At 42.9% G+C, this 20,625-nt stretch overlaps 1 protein-coding gene across 3 annotated transcripts in view; it reads left to right on the forward strand.

Moving 5' to 3' along the window:
* POPDC1 (popeye domain cAMP effector 1) overlaps positions 1–13,969 on the forward strand; it is a 39,520-nt gene extending 25,551 nt beyond the window's left edge. For all 3 annotated transcript variants that reach the window (XM_074397660.1, XM_003935922.4, XM_010346434.3), the window contains one exon: positions 10,564–13,969. In XM_074397660.1, coding sequence (XP_074253761.1) covers positions 10,564–10,679 — 116 coding nt within the window. In that variant the 3' untranslated portion in view covers positions 10,680–13,969. The remainder of the gene's footprint in view (positions 1–10,563) is intronic.
* The last annotated feature ends 6,656 nt before the right edge of the window (positions 13,970–20,625 follow it).

A 20,625-nucleotide genomic window follows, 5' to 3' on the forward strand; every position in this document is an offset into this window, starting at 1 on the left:
TTTGTTATTAGTGTCAAGACAGGGCCAGGCACACTGGCTTATGCCTATAGTCCCAGCACTTTGGGAAGCCAAGGCAGGAGGATCTCTAGACCCCAGGAGTTCAAGATGAGCCTGGGCAACATAGTGAGACCCCATCTCCACAAAAAAGGTTTTTTAATTATCTGGAGGCAGTGGCATGTGCCTGTGGTTCCAGCTACTTGGGAGGCTGAGGTAAGAGGACCACTTTAACCTGGGAGATCTAGTCTGCAGTGAGCTATGGTCTTGCCACTGTACTCCAGCCTGGGTGAAAGAGTGAGACCTTGTCTCAAAGAAATTAAAAAAAAAAAAAAAAAAAAAAGATCCTGCTGTGGACAATCTACTAATGTCATATGACCTAGTTATACAAATAGTTAGCTTGCAGTCTACAAAGACTAGCAATATGTCTGATAATGAGTTTCTCTCTGTTCTCTTCTGTATTTATTTACCTGGAAAGATGTAAAAAACCATTACAGCATTCTTAGTTACCAGGCTGGTTTCATAAAATAATCTGTTCAGCTCAATTTGTGTTTCACTCCCCTCATGAGCAACCATAGACTTATAAACAGTAAGCTTTACATGAATTGTGAGAGGTAGAAAGACGTGATTAGGCAGCAGGTTTCTGGGAGATGAGCCTGAACAATTCTCAGACCTACCGAGATGGCTAGAGAAAAGCAATACCCTCATTTTGTAAATGAGTAAAGTGTAGTTTATGGAGATCAGTGTGAGCATAAACTTGTTTGGGGATATTTGGCTAATACTGTAGCAGGTGACACATACTAACCACTTTAATCCATGTTCTCATTTAATCCTCACAATCACCCTATGAGGTGGGCATTTCATTTTCTGTTTTTAGGCTTAGGAATGTGACCATGTCTTCCCCAGCCAGTAGGGGATATGCTCTCTGATGCCAGTGCCCACCTCACTCCATTAGAAGGCCTCTATCCTTACACAGTATGTTCTTACCTGTAAAATGTTATCTGAAGGTATTTTATATAGTTATATATTTTTAATCTGTTAATCAAATTTTTTTAAATTATCAAGTTAAATACATAGATATCACATAGTTAAAACACCTTACAATGAAAAGAACTGATCCTCTTCCAAGGTAATTTTAGCCCTGCTCCCGAGGAACAATCACTTTGAAACAGTTGTTACCTACAGTGCTAAATGATGTGCTGTTATTGATTGCTTTATACACTTAGCCTTTTTTTTTTTTTTTTTCCTAATTTGAGAAGGAGTCTCATGCTGTCATCCAGGCTGGAGTGCAGTGGCACGATCACAGCTCACTGCATCCTCTACCTCCCAGGCTCAAGAGGCGCTCCCGCCTCAGCCTTCCAAGTAGCTGGGACTACAGGTGCGTGCCACCATGCCTGGCTAATTACTGTATTTTTTGTAGAGATAGTGTCTTGCTCTGTTGCCCAGGCTGGTCTCAAACTCCTGGACTCAAGTGATCTGCCCACCCTGGCCTCCCAAAGTACTGGAATTACAGGCAAGTCACTACCTTCTCACCTGTACTAGGTGGACTTAGCAACCTCTATCTACTAACCTACTTAGCTCACTTCTAACTTCCCTTCCGCTTTCAGCTCAATATGGTGAAGTCACTAGTTTTTATTCTTTTTTGTTTAACTTTGTAGCATTAAACAATACACTAAGTCTCCATTTCATTTTCTCTTTGCACTAATTTTAATAGTGAGGACATTAGGGCTGGGCCCAGTGGCTCACTCCTGTAGTCCCAGCACTTTGGGAGACCAAGGCAGTCAGATCACTTGAGCGCAGGAGTTCAAGACCAGCCTGACCAACGTGACAAAAACCTGTCTCTAAAAAAAATGTCTGGGCATGCTGGCCCACCTGTGCCTGTAATCCCAGCTACTCAGGAGGCTAAGGACCACCTGCGCCCCAAGAGGTTGAGGTTGCGGTGAGCCAAGATCGTACCATTGCACTCCAGCCTGGGCACAGAGTGAGACCCTGCTCATAAAAAATAAAAGTTTTAATAAAATTTTTTAAAAGATGAGGACATTAGCATGCCTACCCTTTCTTATTCTTCCCTCTTCTACCTTCAAACTGTTTCTGGGTCTCTTCTTTTACTTTGAAACGATCAAGGTTGTTACATATTCTCTTTTCAAACTTCAGTTAGTCTTTGTGTATTAATTGTTTCACAAAGTCTAAAACAAATAAGCAATGTTGGCATTATTGTGCTTTATGTAGAACCAAGTAGTGGATAGTGCTTACATTTATTTCTGTTTCCAATGTCATGACTCTTGTTCTGTTCAAAAGAGACTTCCTAAAAGTCAAGTTCAAGTAGATTCTTCTTTCATATACAGCGTGAAAATCATGCCATGGTTTATTTTATGACTTGGCTGCCTTTTTACCCCCGAAGTTGTTTCGTTGCCTTGCTGTCATGGGACACATCTTATCCACCATATCCCTGGGGTCATCAGGCTGCTTCCCCATGCTGTCTTTTAGGTGAAGCCCATTTCATTTCTTCAAGTCTCTGAGTGGTTGTCCTCTATTTGAACCCTGCCTTTCCATACTGCTTACTGTTTCTATGGGCATTTCTAGTTGTTCTTTTTCTTATCCTTCCCTCTTCTGTCCTAATATCCTTTCTCCCAGTTCTGTGTCCTGTTTTTCCCAGAGACCTTCCTTACAGAGAGCCTGCTGTCCTCGGACCTCATCCTGGATGGATTGTTCTCTGGGCTGTGGCATGGCTGCCAGCCTGGATCCTGCCCTTACTCATCTCCTGGGTTCATTCTTTCCTTCCCCTCTACCCTGTATCTTCTTCCTTGTGAGCAGGAAGGAGCTGCAGGACTTTGGCTCCTCTTTGGCTGCTCACACCACACTTGTGCTCTGCAGCTCAAGGCCCTGATTGTCCATCTGAGTGGTTAGGGACTGATCTGAGAATGTGCCCTTAGGGCAGAGTAGACCTCATTATGGGAACCACTAAGCTACTCTAACCTACGCATTTGCCCTCATTTTGTATGCTTTGCTTGAGTTCCTCAGTGCTGGTGCTGAATGCATTAAAGGAAACATTTGGTGCACAGGCCAAAGCTGCCCTTCAGTATTGTTGTTAAGAAAGCTTCAATTCAAACTCAGTTTCCTCAATTAAAAAATAATCTTAAGATATGATAAGACAGAAAAAGAAATAATTCTTTCCAGCCAAAAAAAAAAAACCAAAAACCCATTAAATTGTTCCCCTTCCCATTCTTCAAAAATTGTACAATCTAATTAAAATTTGAAACTCCTGTAGGTTTTTAATTACTTGCTAAAGCAGTTGACCAGATGGTTAAGCATAATAAAAATAATAACATTTTGAAAGAAATGAAGTAAACGTCATTAAAGTTAACAAGGGAGAAAAGAGAATCTTAGCACATTATATTAGTTCACAGAAATGTTGCCCCTTTTTAAAAAGTGTGTTTCTTAAGAAAGGATAAAAGTCACTTGACAAATTTCACATCATGGTACACTACTTACTTGAAGCTCAGATTTGAGGTAGTTTGTTCATCCTCTGGAACAGACATGATCTTCACCCTGGATTTAAGAACAACCAATATGTCTGTTTACTTTTCCTTCCTAGGAGAGGCCCCCAGGCCCTCCTGTAATTAGAAGCACACTGAAATAGAAATAAGCTTAATAGGGACAGAATCTTACCTCATTTTTTCTTATTCTGTATGCCAGAGTTTTGACTGATTGTCATGTAAGATGTCCCTGGTTCATGTGTAAAAAAGGCCTTCTCTCATTATGTTAAGTGAAGTAAACCAGGCACACTGAAAGACAAACTTCACATAGTCTCAGTTATTTGTAGAAGCTAAAAGCTAAAAGAACTGGACTCAAGGACATGGAGAGCAAAAGGATGGTTATCAGAGGCTGGGAAGGGCAGTGGGGGCCAGGGAGGTAGAGGGGAAGTGGAGATGGTTAATGTGTACAAAAAATAGAAAGAATGGCTAAGACCTGGTATTTGCTAACACAACAAGATGACTGTAGTCAAAAATCATTACACATTTTTAAATAACTAAAAGAGTAAGTTGAATTGTTTGTAACACAAAGGATAAATGGTTGAGGTGATGGATAGCCTATTTACCCTGATGTGATTATTTCACATTGCATTTCTGTATCAAAATATCTCATGTAACTCATAAATATATACACCTACTATGTACCCACAAGCATTTTAAACTAAAAAAAAAGTTTTTTTAAGGCCTCCTGTGGTTCTTTAACTCAAGACTCTAGAAGACAGAGAAGAATCTGCAGGGTAGCCCCTCCACGGAGGCCTATGTTTAGTTTGGCCTTGCAGCCAGTGACCCTCGAGGACATGCAGTGGGTCTTAATGATGGGCTCTCCTCCTCCCTAACCAGCCCCCCAGCCCTAGCTGCCATCTGAACAGTTCTGCCCAGGAGAGACTCTCCTGTGGCTGTATCTGAATCCCTTTGTCAGAGCCCATGGTGTGGTCACACCCTGTCATCTAGCAGGAGCAGAAGTGTCCACTGTTTAGTTCAGGGCTCTCAGTGCTGTCTCAGTCTTCGGCATATGCTCAGTGCCCTTGACTTTGAGTTTGAGTTTTGCTTTCTTACCCTCAGCATGGCAGCCTAGTGATGCAGTTTTCTTTCTCACGTGAACATACTGTGAGTTTGGCAAACAGCCCAGAGTTCAGTTCTACTCTATGGCTGCACCTTCACAGTGCCTTGGTACCCATGGACATCCTTTGAGCAGAGGACTTTTTTGCTGCTTGGTATAATGTGAAACATCCCTCCAGTAACAGTAACACTTGACATAACCGTATAACAGTTTCACAACTGTTAAATCTGGATTGCAGTTCAGTAAGATACTGTTTATATGCTTTTATAATAAAATGTATTAACCGGTAGGTGGAAGGTGATTATAGCTAACAAAAAAATTATTGCAGAAATCTTTTTCTGATCACAATAAATAAAACAGGACAGGATAGGGTTAACCACTCTGTCTCCCAGCTGTAAAAATAGCTTTAATAGAAAACTAAGAATCAGTTTTCTGGGCAATTTGTGGATATGGAATTATTTGCCCCTCTACAATTTGGAATAAGTGAAAAGTAAAGATCATGAACCTTATCGTAACATCCTTGAAGGACAAAAGTAATTTGAAAAAGCACTTAACTAAAGATAAGCTCTATTTCTTCCTCTCTCCTCTAATGCTCTCATATCTATGAAAGATGTTGGGCCTCTGGGCAAATTTCTGATGATGCATCAATACATAAAATTAATGAAAAACCAGGCAAACCTGTAGACGTTATTTATTAGTGTTCAACTTGTGAAATGTAAGATCATTCCCTTGAAATATAATAATTCCCTTATTTTTTTTGTTCATACTACAAATTGGTTTTGAATGTATTAGGGCAGGCGTCCCCAAACTTTTTACACAGGGGGCCAGTTCACTGTCCCTCAGACCGTTGGAGGGCTGCCACATACTGTGGTCCTCTTACTGACCACCAATGAAAGAGGTGCCTCTTCCTGAAGTGCAGCGGGGGGCCGGATAAATGGCCTCAGGGGGCCACATGCGGCCCGCGGGCCGTAGTTTGGGGACGCCTGTATTAGGGGGTCAAAGAAATGATTTCCAGCTGTATAGGGATGGACTCCAAGTCTCTTCATTGAATCGGTAAGTCTCCTGATGAGGCCAGAGAGCTCCATGTCTAGGGGCCAGGTGAGCCCCTCAGTCCGCCCGTCAGTCCTCAAAGCTGGCCTTTCTGATGGCCATGACAGTTGCAGATACTGAGGCAGGGCAAGTGATCTTTTGGTCTTCCTGGATGTGAATGTTATACTTGGCTCTCAGTAGTACAGAAGGCCAGGGTAACGGGTCGGTACAAAGAGTGGACGCTCACGGGGTGCGGTGGCTCACGCCTGTAATCGCAACACTTTGGGAGACTGAGGCGGGCAGATCATGAGGTCAGGAGTTCCAGACCAGCCTGGCCAACATGGTGAATTGCATCTGTACTAAAGATAGAAAAAATTAGCCAGGTGTGATGTTGCGCTCCTGTAATCTCAGCTACTTAAGAGGCTGAGGCGGAAGAATCACTTGAACCCAGGAGGTGGAGGTTGCAGTGAGCCATGATTGTGCCATTGCACTCCAGCCTGGGCGACAGGGCAAGACTCCATCTCAACAACAGCAGCAACAAAAAGAGTGGACACTCTGTGATTTAGATTCTAAGTGAGGGATTGGCAGCCGGCTGGCACTGGGTCGTCCCTGGAAGTGGCAGGTTGGGCTGTACTCCTGTCTGCCAGTGGGTCTACTGAAGTGGAAAAAGAGCAACAAGGCAATGTTGTTCTAAGGACAGGGATTTGGTGGGGGGTCTCAGATTCTCAGCCACAAAGCTTGAAATGAAAGTGAGTCAACAACTTTTGCAGAAAAATTCATTCTTTTCAGGCGGTTAGGGCTCCCTGGTTTATCCTCCTAGGATGCGTTTCTGTCTAAATGGTTCATGCCCTAGTGAGAAATAAGCTCATTCATGGCAGCCACACCCTCTGTTTTCCTTCACGAGTGTTCAAGTTGTCTTTGGTTTAGCTTCAGAATATACAGTAGAAATAATAGTACAGATGTGGTGAGGGTGAATTGCCCTGAAAAGTGCTTTGAGTTTCTGAGAAATAAAATAAGATAGCATGAAAGACCAGTTGTGATTCATTTTTATTTCCCCAACATTTAACCCATTGTCTAGCACCTTGTGGTCACTCCCTGATTCCTTTTACTGATTGAATGAAAACACTATAGCAGGTGACGGTGCTATTAAGCCTATTGATATTCCCTTGAGAGAACAGTGTTCTTGTCCGTGCTCTAAGCAATGTCAAATCAATTATACAAAAGTGATTTCCGTCAGGGGACATGCTACAGAGCACAGCGATGACAGTCGCTTTTCCTAATGAGGTTTACTGGACTCTGAGGCCTGCCTGTACTTGAAGAATGCTGGTAGTGCCCCACTGGGAGACCCGCCAGAGATTAAACGTGATGCCCATGTCTTTTTCCCTCATTCTCAGGATCCTTTCTAAGGTTCCCTATGTGGCCTTTCAGAGGAGGGATTTTTTTTTCATCCCTGCATACTTAAGGACTTATCAAGGTCCTGGCTATGTGTTGGGTATTTCTGCAAGGCTGCAGGAGAAGAGAGGCCATGGTTACAGCATTCAAGATGCCTGTTTCCTAATAAGGAAGAAGTACAAGTATTGTAACCACAATGTTATGCAGAATGTGTAAGGGCTGAAGTTATTGAGATGAAGAGGGTAGAATCTTCCCCCAGGAGTCAGGGAGGGTTACATATGAAGGAGGTGGAGTTTGAACCCTGCTTGGGGAAAGGCTGGGAATTTGGTGATTAGGGATGGGAGTGGAGAAACCATTCCAAGTGGAGAAAAAAAGTAAGAGGAAAAGAAGAGGCTGGGTTGAATTTGAAGAGCAGTGAGTTTGCAAGAGCTTGGACTGGAAGGGGGAGGGAGGCCTAACTTGGAGGACCCTGGATGTCACCCCAAGGATTGTGAATGACTCTCATTATCTTTTTAATGTTATACGGTAAGAGAGGCCACAGCTCTTCTGCCCCAGTAAAGATGGTGGGAGCAGAATAAATTCTTTCACAGAAAAGCTGAAGGCTCTTGGAAATTTCTCACTTAACCATTTCCATTTGTGTTGAGTCCTCCCTTCATTTTCTCTCAGTGAGAAAAATGCAAGAATAGATGAGATCGTTGGGAGGGTCAGATAGCATTGTGGCTCCAGTGTTGATACCTGCCTCAATCTAAGGGTAGGATGTTCCTCCTGGTTTGACAGATGAGCTTAAAAACTAGGAACCAATTAGTCCTACTTCCTCAGACAAAATAAACTGGGTATGTTTCATTTAAGCATATTATACAATTATGTCTAAATACTATACATTATTGATTTGGTTTAATGCTCTTAGGCATGCCATCTTATTTTTTGTTCTGAGAGTTTTATCTGATTGCAGATACTCAGCCTAAGTTAATATTTTATGAGACCCGATGAGAACTTAAGGCTAAAAATATGATGGAAGCCAGGGCTATTTTTTTTTTTTTTTTTTTTTTTTTTTTGGAGACAGAGTCCTGCTCCGTTGGCAGGCTGGAGTGCAGTGGCATGTTCTCAGCTCACTGAAACCTCCACCTCCTCGGTTCAAGTGATTCTCCTGTCTCAGCCTCCCAAGTAGCTGGGACTACAGATATGTGCCACCAGGCCCAGCTAATTTTTGTATTTTTAGTAGAGATGGGGTTTCACCATGTTGGCCAGATGGTCTCGATCTCCTAACCTCATGATCCGCCTGCCTCAGCCTCTGAAAGTGCTGGGGTTATAGGCATGAGCCACCGTGCCTGGCCATTTTTTTTAAATTTTAAAGACAATTTGGCTACACTCAAGAGAGCTAAGATTGAGAAACACAAACCCCCGTTTGAGTCAAGGCCCATTTCCTTTATTGGCCATTCCTAAGAGCAATGATGAATTTTAACAAATTTTCTCATTATTAAGTCCATAGCCTTCCAAAGACCATAGTACTTGATTTTTATATTCTTACAGATATTTACGAAGTGATTATTACATCCCAGGCACTGATCTAAAAACTTTACAGATATCGTCATTTTATCCTTATAACAACCATATGAAATAGGTGCTGTTCTTACTATTCCTGTTTTACAGATAAGGAAATTAAGGCACAAAGAGGTAAAGTAACTTGTCCAAGGTCACACAGATAGGAGTCATCGCCATTGAATAGACATGTGAAGTAAAGGTTGCGTTTGTGTCACCTGCATGGAAAAGAATAAGAACTTGCCTGAAAACTTCCCATGCTGTGCTCTATGCAGAATTGGGTTCTTGGACCATTTTATTAGAGGCTTATTTTCTACAGTTTACATCAGTAGTTGTATTTCAAGAAACTCCGTATTTTTCCTGTAAATGTTTGCAAGTGAATAATTTCCATATATGTACAGCAAGTATACATAGTCCAGCACTGCATACTTTTTTTATGTTAGAAGATGTGACTGGTAGTAGCATTTCCCCAGATGCACAGCAGTGACTGTACAGTTAATAAGAACCGACATTTAGTCACATGTTCTATAGGCCCAACACCCTGCTAAGCACATCATATGCATTATTCTGTTTAATCCTCCCAACAATCCCATGGAGCAGATTCTACAAATATCCCCTTTTTATAGATACGGAAACGGAGGCCTAGAAAGATGTGGTAATTGAGCACAGATTGCAGAGCAGGAATTTGAACACTGGAACTGTTTTTTGAGCCTCTGGTCTTGACTTCTCTGCATGCTGCCTCCCCCTGTGCCATACCAGGGGCCAGGAATGACCACTCATTCGTGGCTGAGTGCCAGGGCAAAGCCTTTGCCAGGAGCGGCTGTGTGACATGCTCACAGCCTGTGGCCCTGCTTGCTGGCTGTGGCCTTCTCCCCATGCTGGCCGACTCAGCCATCTGCTCCTGACTCCTGCCGGTGAATGACAGCTGATCTTGACAAACTTCTGTGGTCATCTTGTAGCAGATCTGCTTCATGTCTTAATAGATCCTCCACTCACTTTTGCTGTTAGCAAGTATTTAAAGCGTCTTGTTTCACACTGTGTCCCTCCACCATCAACCTTTTCCCCAGCGGTGTTCAGCATTTGTGGTCTGCCTGAATACCACTGTACCCTGTGACTGGGCAGCAAGGAGATGGGTGTGGGCAGAGCATGCGGAAAGCCAGACAGCATGGATCCTGACAGTGATGGTGGTGACTGTAGGAGGGGCGTTATGCAGTCACGTTAGCTGCTCATTAGGCACCTTGCAAAGTCTATTGATGATGACGTCTACTCTTACTTTTAGATAGTATTTTCTTCTACACCAAGCTTGTTATCATTATGTGGAGGATGCTCTCTAAGCATTTGGTGAATGCATGAACCAATGAGTGACTGAATGAATGAATTGTTGCCTGCTTCCTTTGATTAAATGGCATCCTAAAAGGCCCTGGGGATGCCTTTTCTCCTGCTGCTACTTGAGATTGTGTTTCCTCCACTCAGCTCTTCCCTCCTGAATGCCTGGCCTTTCTTCCTCTTCTTTTTGTATCAGCCCAGGGAGTCACTGGACTCCATGGTGGAGGCAAGAAATGTGTTTTAGGTGATATTACAGATGGTGTTAGGTTCCATAATTTTAGAATAGAAATACTATTTAGGGAAATTAGGAGTTAAATTAACTTTCAAGGGCCAATGTGAGACTCAAGCTCCCATGTATGATATGAATGTAGGAGCATGCGTTCTGAGTCATAAACAGACTGTGGGGCAAGCCCCTGGGAACTGAATATATTTGAGAAACTCATATCATCCAAACACATACAGTAGAATCTGTCCCTCATCTGTTCTCCTGGCTGAGAGTCTCTTCTTGACTTGGTTGTTTTCTTGAAATGCTGGATTGATATAGAATGGTTTATAGAACTTGTTTTCTTGGTACTAGTGAGAGATTCCTACTGAGTTTTGTTTTCCAGTTGGAATTGATAATCAATACATCACACCAGTATTGGGGTAGATTGTGCATTCAGTTGTTTTCCTTCCTGTATCTTTCCACAGATGTGTCATCCCCACACCAGCGAGCCTCTGCCAAGATGAAACCGATAGAAGAAGGGGTAGAAGATGACGATGAGGTCTTTGAACCGGTATCTCCAAATACATTTAAAGTCCGTTAGCTGCCTTGATCAGAGAGAGAATTCAGGTTACCAAGACAAGAGGTGTCTTGAGATCCTGGAAAATACCAGCACTTTTTCATGGCTTTTAGGTTATTCTATGTTAGTGCATCCAGACTGGTAGAGTCTGAGGGAGGAAGTGAGGAAGGATCAAGGATGGAAGGGTTCTTTCACTTATCCTTTTTATTATTCAGCCTTGAAGTAATTGTTTTACTGAGCCTTCTGACTATGCCTTGTTCTATTTTGAGATATATATTTTCACAGTCTTTTCTAGATACATTATTGTTTTAACTTAACAAATCTTAGCAATCTCTCAATGCAAATGCCTTTTCACTTATTTTTTCCAAGTTGCGATTCTGTTTCCTCACAGTTTTTTCTCTTCCATGGCAATGGGGTTGTTCATCTGATAATTTTAACAAACAATGTAAGTTTAAAATTGAGGTTAAGGTAACATGAAAAAGCAGGAAATCTCAAACTTTACTCCATAATTTTTTAATGGGACATTTTAGACAAAGGTGTGATTTGACTGGTTTTATTTTTCCCCCAGCCCAGAGATATTTCTCTGCTAGATCACCTTACTTAGCTGGGCACTGTGTTGATAACTTGATAATGAACGAAACTCTCAGATTTTACTGACATTACCCTTGTATTATGCCATTTATAAACCGCTGTGAAACCTGAAGCTGGAGAGATAACAGATGAAAGGGTTTCTGAGCACGGGTTAACCTCCAGCTAAACCCTACTTCTTTGGGATTTGGAGTCGCCTTGTCCTGCACACTCTGGTGTGGGAAACACTTTATGTAGGGCAGGAGGACAGGGGCGTTAAATGGCTGGGCAAGTGCTATAGGATGAGGCGACTGAAAGATCCGCTTCATTCTTTGATCTGTATTCTCCAGTTCCAGATTGTTCATCTAGAGGCAGAGACGTCTCTTTAAAAAAACTGCCAGACGTCCCCGTGCCATAGCTGCAAACATGAACACAGTGAAGGGCAGAGGATTTACCACAGGCCAGGCCAGGGACATCCAACCCAGATACTGCAGTGTAGGCCTTGATTCCAGAGCTTTCTTTTCTACTAAAATCATGGTTTAGGGAACAGTGGCATTGGCTGGAGGGAAATGCATAACTGGTCACTGCGTCTGACCAGTGTGGCTGTGACGCTTGGCCAGGACACCCTGTTGAGTAAGGCTCATTGATCGACCGTGCTAGTCATATCTCTTTTGCGTCATCCACTAGAACCAACTTTGAGTCAGTCCCCTAAATAGCTAAGAAAAGTTCCAAATGAAATTGTTTTCAGGTGAACTGAGCCAAAAGAAGCATCTCTTTTCAGGAGGTGATTTCTGTTAGAGGAGGCATAGAAATAAGCTCTTCTAGGTCATCTAGGGTCACCTCATTTTCCTAAGTATGTTTTGTGTGTGTGTGTAGGGGGGGTTGTTTTGTTTTTTTGGGGGATGGAATCTTGTTCTGTCGCCCAGGCTGGAGTACAATGGTGTGATCTCGGCTCACTGCAATCTCCACCTCCCGAGTTCAAGCAATTATCCTGCCTCAGCCTCCTGAGTAGCTGGGATTACAGGCATGCACCACCACACCCAGCTAATTTTTTTATTTTTTTAGTAGAGATGGAGTTTCACCATGTTAGTCAGGCTGGTCTCAAACTCCTGACCTTGTGATCTGCCCACCTCAGCCTCCCAAAGTGCTAAATATGTTTTTTAAGCAATTATTTTAGTAATTTTATTTGAATTAAATTTACATGCTCAGTCACTCATTGAGAAAATACACAGACTCTGAATCCAGTTCTTGACATCTTCATCAGATGTTGGTTTATTGACATCACAGTAAAAAGGCTACTGTCGACTGGACACGGTGGCTCACGACTGTAATCACAGCACTTTGGGAGGCCAAGGCAGGTGGATTGCTTAAGCCCAGGAGTTCGAGACCAGCCTGGGCAACATGGCTAAACCCCATCTCTACAAAAAAAAAAAAAGGAAATTAGCTGGGCGTGGTGGTGCACACCTGTAGTCCCAGCTACTCAGAAGGCTGAGGTGGGAGGTTCACTTGAACCTGGGAGGTTGAGGCTACAGTGAGCCCAGATCGTGCCACTGCACTCCAGCCTGGGCAACGGAGTGAGACCCTATTTTTTTTTTTTTTTTTTTTAAAGGCTGCTTTTAACCGTACTACTGCAACAGTCTCTTCAGGTAGCTGAATTAGGAGCTTGTTTTGGAGAAATGAAGCAAAGGTGAATGACAGCCTAGGCTTTGAAATTAGAAAGCTCTCAGATTGAACACTCTCTCGCTTGCTCACTCTCTTTCTCTCTCTCTCTCTCTCTTGCTCTCACTCTTGCCCTGTACCTGAGAGCACAGGTGTGATGTGATGTCATAGTGTCGATGCTACTTTCCTTTAACCATTGGGATAAAGTTGGGCAGCCTGTTTAGTTTACACATGCATAAGACTATTTTACAAAATCACTCTATAGAGTCATTAGATGTAACACCTTTCCCTGAGTAGAAAGTAATGGATGTGTTTGGAGATTATTTTCTGTAGTGCTGGGAACAAACCTGTTTTAAAAGCACACTGCTAAAAGTAGGTGATATAAGCCATTTACTGTTTTTATTAAAATGTGTGTGTGTATCAGTGTCATTGATAGTGAAGATTGTAATCTCAAGGTTAGGAATCTTAAAAGAGCCACTTAGCCTGAATGGGAAACATGAAACTGTTTTTAAATACACACCTCTAAGGAAGACAATGAGACTCCGAAAAAAGGAGATATAAGGCATTGAGTAGCCCTCCCATATAGACTTCATCGCAAAGAGGCAGATAAGAAGACAGAGAAGTGTTTTAAGTGTATGATCTCCTATGGAGTACTTTAAATTTATTTATACAAATGAATACATGTATCTTTATATAATGCATAGATACATAGACAAAAACATGTTTGCTGCCAAAGTTCCCAGTAAGATACTTCCAGTCTTTTTTGGCCTTTACTTAGCCGAATGATCAAAGTTCAGAAAATGGTCTGTAAAAATCATTCCATATACAACCCCAAATCTACTCTGTTTAAATGTAACATCAACTAAGTTGTATGAATCTGGAGTGTAATATTAGAATGTATATGTCATTTAAAATATTTTGAAAGCCCTCATATTTATATTTATTAAACTAACAGCATAGACACTATGTAAATTTGCAATGATGCTTATATATCTTAGATTAGTAATAATGGGTGCTATATAATTATTTTTCATTACCATCCCTGGCTCTCTGGAACCTTCCCTGTTTCTCCCTATCACTCAGTTTCATTTTAATCATTGGACATCTTTGCGTTTTGCTGCTAACAGTGTGTGTACATCACCCTCTTTATATCTGGCTTTCCTGCTCGTCTGAAGCGCTCCTGATCTTATAACCTGGAACTGCAGATTCCTCCCTGTCAACTCCCATCAGGGCCCCAAAGACAGAGTCACTGGTTGCGGGAAAAATATTTGGGGAAAGATGGTGTAACCTACCCACTGACCTGTCCCCAGTGTTTCCTGGAAATGGCATGGCAATCCAGAGAAGGTTTCCTACTGTTGCGTGTGGTGGCTCCCAGCCAGGCACCCAGCATGCAGGTCAGCCCCTCCCAGCAGGGCTTAGCATTGTCCTCTTCGCAGATGCCACATTGCAGCCCCAAGGACTTGCCGTTTTGTGTTTTTTGAAAACTCATGTTCTTGGTCATTTATAAAGCTACTTTATAAATAGCTTTGATCCTGCTATGCCTTGGTTTCCTCTCCCTTCTCTCTTTCCAATCCTGGTTTCCCGACCTCCTCTTGTAGTAATTCCCAACTCAATTCAAAGTCCCAAGAATTTGGAACGGTACGATGCTATACAGGGAGCTCAAAGCTGAGGCTTAATCATGGCTTCGGTTCTGCTCGTCAGGGGACACTTCCCTTACCGATGGTAGCCATGTTTTGATTATCACAGAACCCCCCGAATACTCTGTCTATAGTGACACACTGTAGGTGCCATAAATTTTAAGAAACCTGCTTTTAAGTACTATTTATAGGTTTTTCTGTTACACTTGCTACCTAGTTTGGAAATACATGAGGATTTTATGAAAGCTTTTTACAGACATATTATTTATAGGAAACTCATTCTTTGTTTTTAGGTGCCATTTAAATTGATAACACTTACTTTATAATAAAGATGCTTTTTGTCTGGATAGAGCCTTATAGTTTAAAATATCTTCATATATTACCATTTGATCAAATAAATTTCTTACTTAGATCATGTATGTATTTTTTCTTTCATTCCTCTTACATGTGTCTAGTTTGTTCAAATGCCATGCCCAAAGCTGAGGTTGTGGGGATTGGCCTGGTGCAGGTATTCTGAGCAGGCCAGCAGGGCGGTGCTCATGGGTCTGTCTTGCCTAACTTCAAAGGTCCTGCCATCTTGGCTGCTTTGGCCATGAAAGAAAATGGCCGGAAGGCAGCGTAGATGGTGTTGACTAGATGCAGCAATGGAGAAGCCTTCAGAGTTTTACTGTCGGGACTTCGTGGACTTAAGCTTTTTAGTTGCTGCATCTGAACATTCACTCCTTTCTAGTTTCATAAGATTCAGCAATACAAGGAGTCACATGAAGGAGTCGGAAAACCTCCCTGGATCTGTTCTGTGGTGGAGGAGGGGGACAGTTTTTCTATTCTTTGAGAAACCCACATTTTCTCCAATCAGCTGTCCTAGGTATTGGAATGGAAACTTGACAGCCCATCTTTGGCCTTGAGTAGCAAGTCCTTAGCATCTAACACACTCGCTCGTGCCAGCGTCAAGGTTAGACCCAAATGGAAGGAGCATCTTATACTACGATGAGAGGAATTAATTCTGTCACTCAACAGGTCGTTACATAGATGACACGGTGGATTTTATGATGTCCTATGCCTGATGTCCCAGTTTCCACCCCTGAACTTTGTGCTGAGCCAGCTTTTGACCAGTGTCCCCTTACCTAAGGCTGCTCTGTAAGAGCTGGGAGTTTCCACTGATGTCCACTTGGGGGTTTTCTGTGGACAGACATGGTTGCAGCCCACCAGAAGATAAAGCTGACAGGACCTGTTTATTTGTGGGAACAGAAGCGGTGGTGAGTGAGAGGGGCTTGTCAGAGATTTCTGGCTTCTGGTACTGCTGGTTTGTCTCTGTCCAGGAACATGGCAGAGCACCAGGTTTGAGTGAAAAGCCTGAGTATGTTTTCTTCACGCCAAGTTAGAAGGGCCTTGAGAATAATGAAGAGATGTCAAGCAGGCAGCTGGATAAGTCAGTCTGGAACTCAGTGAAGGGATCTGGGCTGAAGAGACAGATTTTCAAGTTGAAGACGTCACTGTGAGTTTACCAGCTTCCCAATACATGAAGATTTTTCTAGTTAAGGTTTTTTCTTCTCGTTCCCTTCCCTCCGTGAATGAATGAATGAACGAATAATAACAAATGAGTGAATTTTTGATCTTTTATTTGGAAACATGCTAACATTGGAAAGATCCACATAAGTGAGCCAGTATTTTTTAAATGATCGAGGCAAGATGTTGTAAAGTTGCACATGGATATAAGATCTCCTCTAAGCGCAAGCCAGGCCACTGCAGCAACACAGAACAGCCACTCACAGGGTTTCAGACTCCACAGTGCAAACAGCCTGTACGGAACATTGTTCCTTTTCCCCTCCCACTGCTTTGCTTGAGTAACCTTAAAGAAACTATCAAGGATAGAGTTTTTTTTTTTTGGTAGTATCAAGAATAGCCACAGTCAGCCGGGTGTGGTACCTCCCGCCTATAATTCCAACACTTTGGGAGGCCAAGGTGGGTGGATCACTTAAGGCCAGAAATTCAAGACCAGCCTGGGAAACATGACAAAACCCTATCTCTACTAAAAGTACAAAAATTATCCAGGCATGGTGGCATGCACCTATAATCTCAGCCGCTCAGGAGAATCACTGGTACCCAGGAGGGCGAAGTTGCAGTGAGCCAAGATCACACCACTGCACTCCAGCCTGGGCGGCAGATCAAAACTGTGTCTCAAAAAAAAAAAAAAAAAAAAAAGAATATCCACAATTATCTAAAGATTATTAAAGTACTTGCTCTGTACTCCTCCCTTTCCAAAATCTGTGTGAGGCTAGATTTTCTTCATACACGTCAACCAAAACTATGTTACAATCTACTGAATGCAGAGCAGATGTGAAGATCCAGCTCTTCTATTAAGTCCTACTTCTAGAAGAATTGCAAAAGCATAAAACAACGCCACTCTACTCTTTTTTTGTTGTTGTTTTATAAAATAGTAATTTTTCAAGAAAAGTGTTCTTCCTGTTAACATGTAATGAGTTTTTTATCATTTTCAAGTGGAATGCTACGTGTCCTCATTCTCTAAACACCTCTCTTCTAGCCTCATATTTTCTGGTGGAACTTTGTGCTGCTATCAGAATAATCTGAAAATTTCCCGACAGACTTGAAAACCTGCCGATGGAGCTTCCTTTCCTACAGAGAAAAGGCCACACTCTTTGCACAGCCACCAAGGCCGTTTCCATACCCAGGCACCTGCACCCAGCTGACGCAGTGACTTCTCCATCCCCTGCACTCATCACACAGGAGCCCGCCTCTGCCTGAAATGCCTGCACTTCTCCATCCAGCAGTGCCGCCAGGATAAACTCCCACACTTCCGTGGATCTGCTCTTCCCTCCTTTGCTGCCCTCTGTGGCCAAGAGTTTATGCCTACAGCATGGCTGGTTGGATGGCAGCAGCCACAGCAGGGATGTTGGCTTAGGTCTCAGTGTCCCTTCAGATCATTGTGAATCTGACGACGCTCTTTCACTTCACTTATTTGAACCCTCAACAGTACTGTCAGTGTGGGAGGGCAGGCACTGTGTCCCGTTTTTAGAAGGGAGAGAAGGAGGGTACAGAGAACGTATGTGACTCGCCCAAGGTCACACTGTGAGCACATCCCAAGCATATGTGGTCTGGGCTCTTTCCTAGTTCTGCTTTACAACTCTGGTTCTTTTTTTTTTTTTTTTTTTTTAAGAGACAGGTTCTTGCTCTTTTGCCCCGGCTAGAGTGCAGTGTCATGATCACAGCTCTCTGCAGCTTTGAACTCCCAGATTGAAGTGATCCTCCCAGATCAGCGTCTCTAACAGCTGAGACCACAGGCGTGCATCACGATGCCCGGCTAATTTTTTTTTTTTTTTTTTTTTTTTTTTTTGTAAAGATGGGATCTCACTATGCTTCTCACGCTGTGTCTTGGCCTCTGAGAAACTGACTTATTTTCTGTTTGTTTTACTCCTACTCTATGCTTAGGCCTTGTTCTTATTCCTGTTTGGGGCCATGTTCACAGTTCCAACCTCATCTATAGTGGCATCCTCTTGGTTGCTTTACCACTGGTTCTTGGATTTTGTGTTTTTTGCATCTCGTTTGTTTGATTTTGAGACAGGTTCTTGCTCTATTGCCCAGGCTGGAGTGCAGTGGCATGATCTCAGCTCACTGCAGCCTCTTCCTGCCAGGCTCCAGTGATCCTCCCACCTCAGCCTCCAGTGATCCTCCCACCTCAGCCTCCTGAGTAGCTGGGACTACAGGCGTGTGCCACTATGCGTGGCTAATTTTTGTATTTTTTGTTGAGATGGGGTCTCACCGTGTTGCCCAGGTTGTTCTTAAACTCCTGAACTCAAGCGATCCACCTGCCTTGGCCTCCCAAAGTGCTAGAATTACAGGTGTGAGCCACCATATGCAGCTGGATCCTGGATGTTAAACACTACGTTAATATTTTCTTGCTGTTCACCATAGACAGATATATCCCACTGACTTTCAAGTTCGCCCAGCTTTCTTCTTCATCCTGTCATGAGACAATTCACCTCTTTCCCACTTTTAGTTACGTGTCTCTAATTTTCTTCGTCTATTCGCTTGTCCCAGCTGCCTTAAGTTAAATGCCACAGTGCTTATCATTGCTGGGCCAGTGCACACTGCCTGCTCCCAGGAGGACACAGCACCTTGACTCGGGATTTTACCCTTCGACTTCTTGAATGACAGGCCAACAGAACCAAAAGTGCTTTGAATTGAGCTAAACTATCTCACATCCGAGTCAATGGAAATCCCACCACTTTAAAACGGCTCTTATAAGAAGGGACCTTGGAGGGGGAAGTGACGACAGCCATATAATTCTTGATATTTTTCTGCAAATGATGAAAACGTACTAAGTTGTTCACAGCTGCTGATGACTACATTATAATTACACCATTTGTGTAGAGATTGGCTGAGGCAAGACCTCAGAAGGAGCTCAAATGGGACAAACCCCAGGTTCAACCTCCCAACGGGCCAGCTACATGGTACAGAAAACAGAACTACAATTCACTCACCTGCTATGACATTACTTCTCTTAAAATTGCTTCGGGGGGAGGGACAGTGGGAGGTGGGGAGTTGGGGAGAGATAGCATGGGGAGAAATGCCAGATACAGGTGATGGGGAGGAAGGCAGCAAATCACACTGCCATGTGTGTACCTATGCAACAATCTTGCATGTTCTTCACATGTACCCCAAAACCTAAAATGCAATTTAAAAAATAATAATTAAAAAAATTGCTTCTGTAGGCTGGGTGTGGTAACTCATGCCTGTAATCTCAGCACTTTGGGAGATCGGAGCAGGGAGATTCCTTGAGCCCAGGAGTTCAAGACCATCCTGGCCAACACAGCAAAACCCTGTCTCTACAAAAAATACAAAAATAAGCTGGGCATGGTAACACATGCCTATAATCCCAGTTACTTGGGAGGCTGGGATGGGAGGATTACTTGAGCCTGGGAGGCAGAGGTTGTCAGTGAGTTGAGATCATGCCACTGCACTCCAGTGTGCTCTGGGCAGCAGAGTGAGACCCTATCTCAAAAAAAACAAAAAACAACAACAAAAAAAACACTGCTTCTGTTGTCTTGAAGACCTAATTTTTTTCAGTGTGCTTTCCACTACTTTTATTGTTCTCATCTGATCTCTTTTAACTTTTCTTACAAGTGTTGATGTTTTGTTAGTAAGAACAATTAGGTGTAATGGGAGACAGTGAGAACAGCCATGTATTGAGTGCCTGTTATTTACCAGAGGCTGCATTTAAAATATACGATTCAGTATTTTCACAACGATTCTGCAAGCTAGTTATTATGATTATCACTTTGCAGAGGAGGGAACTGAAGCTCAAATAGACTGAGTTTACCAAGACAATTCAGCAAGTCACAAAGCCGGGCTTCCTCCTGGACCCCCAGACTGAGGCCGGCCTGTCTGCGGCCCTCTTTCTCTCCAGTGCCCCTGGAGGTTGAGTGTGAGGCCACCAGCGTGTCTGGTTCCCAGCTCCTCTCCTGAGGTTATTAAGGAGTTTTCATGCTGAAATAGAAAAATGTAAGGCGATTTTTTTGTAAATGTATTTATATACAGGGGCATTTTCTTTTTCTTTTTCTTTTCTTCTTTTTTTTTTTTTTTTTTTTTTTTGAGACTGAGTTTTGCTCCTCTGTAGCCAGGCTGGAGTGCAGTGGTGTGATCTCAGTTCACTGCAACATCTGCCTCCTGGGTTCAAGTGATTCTTCTGCCTCAGCCTCCAGAGTAGCTGGGACTACAGGCATGTGCCACCATGCCCAGCTAATTTTTGTATGTTTAGTAGAGATGGTGTTTCACCAGGTTGGTCAGAATGGTGTAGATGTCTTGACCTCATGGTCCGCCCCCACTTGGCCTTCCAAAGTGCTAGGATTATAGGCGTGAGCCACCATGTCCGGCTAGAGGGGCATTTTCTTAGAAAAAAAAAGAAAAATTAAAATCTGACATTTGCCTTTAAAATTATCTATCAATTCCTGTGGGAAAAAAAATGGAGTCCTAGTTATAGTTTTTCCCAAACTGATTTTTTATCTACATTGTTTACCTTCACTTCGCTCATAGATCAAAGCAGCTGAAAAGCATAGGCCTGAAGGAGGCAGAGTCCTTCTGCCCTGGAT

This window comes from Saimiri boliviensis, chromosome 4 (assembly GCF_048565385.1).
Source record: "Saimiri boliviensis isolate mSaiBol1 chromosome 4, mSaiBol1.pri, whole genome shotgun sequence".
In the NCBI taxonomy this organism is placed as follows: domain Eukaryota; kingdom Metazoa; phylum Chordata; class Mammalia; order Primates; family Cebidae; genus Saimiri; species Saimiri boliviensis.